The 2,356-nt window shown below is 44.9% G+C and overlaps 1 protein-coding gene across 1 annotated transcript; it reads right to left on the bottom strand.

Moving 5' to 3' along the window:
• Window positions 1-472: 472 nt before the first annotated feature.
• On the bottom strand, window positions 473-902 carry LOC109785979 (uncharacterized). The gene is made up of 2 exons (XM_040395621.1): window positions 627-902; window positions 473-529 (listed from the first exon to the last, which is right to left on the bottom strand). The coding sequence occupies exons 1-2, from the start codon at window positions 900-902 to the stop codon at window positions 473-475; spliced, it is 333 nt and encodes a 110-aa protein (XP_040251555.1).
• Between the last annotated feature and the right edge of the window lie 1,454 nt (window positions 903-2,356).

Genomic DNA, 2,356 nt, shown 5'->3' with positions numbered 1-2,356 from the left:
CGATCCACTTCCTCACCCAACAGGTCATCGCTTTTCTCTAGCAAATTTTGAACCCTTTCCAAAGCTATTTGTTGTTTCATGGCAATATTAGCAAGTTTGGATAGCTAGGTTTGAGATCTTCATCAGATTCATCTTCACTAGATTCAAAGGAAGGATATTTGAGTACCTTGGCACCTTTTGCCATGAAGCAATAGGTGGGAGCAAAGTCACCGTCGCAATCATCAGTGGTGTTGGAGTTGCCATATTCCTCAGTGTTGAAGATGGACTTGCTGACGAAAGAAGTAGCGAGAGCTAGGCTCGCCACACCAGAGTCTGACTCCTTAGATTCCTCCTCTTCCTCATTTTCCTTTGATTCAGTTTCATAATCCATTTCCTTGCCAATGAATGCCCGAGCCTTTCTGGAACTGCTCTTCTTGTGAGACGAAGACTTTGAAGATTTTGACGATGAGGACTTTGAATATTTCTTCTTTTTCTACGAGTCATCTGAACTGTCATCCTTGTACTTCTTCTTCTTTGATTCCTTCAGCCACTGAGGACAATCAGCCATGTAGTGAACATGCCTTTGCATTTGTGGCAAGTCCTTTTCTTGTAATCGCGGGATGAAGAATCTGATCTCAAGTCATCACCTCTTGAAGATTTTCCAAATGGCCACGCCTTGAGAACTTCTGGAATTTCCTCACGAGCATTGCTAGCGCCTGGCTTAGTTCCTCAGGATCACCAAGGTTGTTGTCAGAATTTTCCCCTTCAGATGAGGAAATTTCCTTGGCCTCCAGTGCACGTGATCTTCCATAGCTTGGCCCGTAGAGATCTGTCTTCTCAGCTTGTTGGAATTCATGAGTATCCAGTCTTACGAGGATATCAACAGGATCTAGTGACTTGTAGTCTCCACGTTCTTGAATCATCAGTGCGGGTGTATCGAATGAGGAATCAAGTGATCTCAGCAATTTCTTCACCACCTCATGGTCGGTGATGTCAGTGGCACCAAGTGCTTGAAGCTGATTAGAGATGTCAGTGAGGCGATCGAAGGTTTTTTGAACATTTTTGTTGTCGAGTCTTTTGAAGCGGTTGAAGAGATTGCGAAGAACGCCAACTCGAGAATCACGTTGTGTTGAGATTCCTTCGTTGACCTTGGACAGCCTATCCTAGATAAGCTTTGCAGTCTCCAAAGCACTCACTCTGCCGTACCGTCCTTTGCTCAGATGGCCACATATGATATTCTTCGCTTGAGAGTCGAGTTGCTTGAATCTCTTCACATCAGTAGCGTTTACGGAGGGGGTGACGGAGGGAATGCCATTTTCCACAACGTACCAGAGATCATTGTCAATTGCATCAAGATGCATGCGCATCTTGTTCTTCTAGTAGGGATAGTCCATCCCATCGAAGGTAGGACACCCAGCCGACACCTTGATCATGCATGTAGTCGACATAACTAAAACTCTAGGTGGTTAAACCAAAATCACATTAAACAAAGGAAGTACCTTGCTCTGATACCAATTGAAAGTGCATTATGTTAAGTAGAGGGGGGGGGGGTGAATAGGCAATTTTTACAAATTCGTCACTGAGGAAATACTACTTGAGAAATTTGCGAAGTGACGAAATACAACCAGCAGATAAAGTACTCAGGTGCATGCATAACAAGACAGTAGCATAGTCATCATGATGAAATGAAACATACACATAGCACATGTAGCGTGTAAACAGGATAAGCAGGTAGAAGACAAGGTAACTGAAGAAATAGGATTGAGGAGATTGAGAAAGTCTTCAGTCAAAGTCTTCAAACAGTAATGATCAATTTCATCAACAAGTAAACGAGGAAATGAAAGTGTCGTGGAATTGTCACGGCAGATGTCCTTAGTGTCAGGACTTAGTCGTGAGGACAACGCATCTATGTGGTAGCTTGAGAGGGGTTGAGCGGAATCGAGAGACGCAACACAAGACGAGGATTTAGACAGCTTCGGGCCCCGGGAAACATCATCCGGTAACAACCCTACATGCTGTTTGAGGCTAGGTCTCATTATGATCATGGGAGAGTCGCCGGGAACCGGCTCTCGGTGTTTAGCCCTAGAGATTGTTTCTTGTCTTCTCCCTCTTTGGGGTGCCCTGCCCCTCCTTATATAAGTTAGAGGGGCGGGTTACATGTGGAGTCCTAGTAGGACTAAGACTAGTCTATCTTTTCTTACAAGTTAATTACAAGTCCGGGTCTTGCTTCCTCGTAAAGGAAATATTCGTCATCCCTTTCTTCTTAAGCCGGCCCATCATAAACGTGAGCCGGCCTTCTGGGCCTTGGGCCTTGTCTTCTATCTGATCCGCCGTTGGGGTTATCAGTAAGTCACCAAATACTCGCCGGGTCTCTGTG

The sequence above is a fragment of the Aegilops tauschii genome, chromosome 7 (genome assembly GCF_002575655.3).
Source record: "Aegilops tauschii subsp. strangulata cultivar AL8/78 chromosome 7, Aet v6.0, whole genome shotgun sequence".
Taxonomy (NCBI): Eukaryota; Viridiplantae; Streptophyta; class Magnoliopsida; order Poales; family Poaceae; genus Aegilops; species Aegilops tauschii.
The sequence above is the reverse complement of the archived record's forward strand: the minus strand, read 5'-3'. Positions and strand labels throughout refer to the sequence as shown.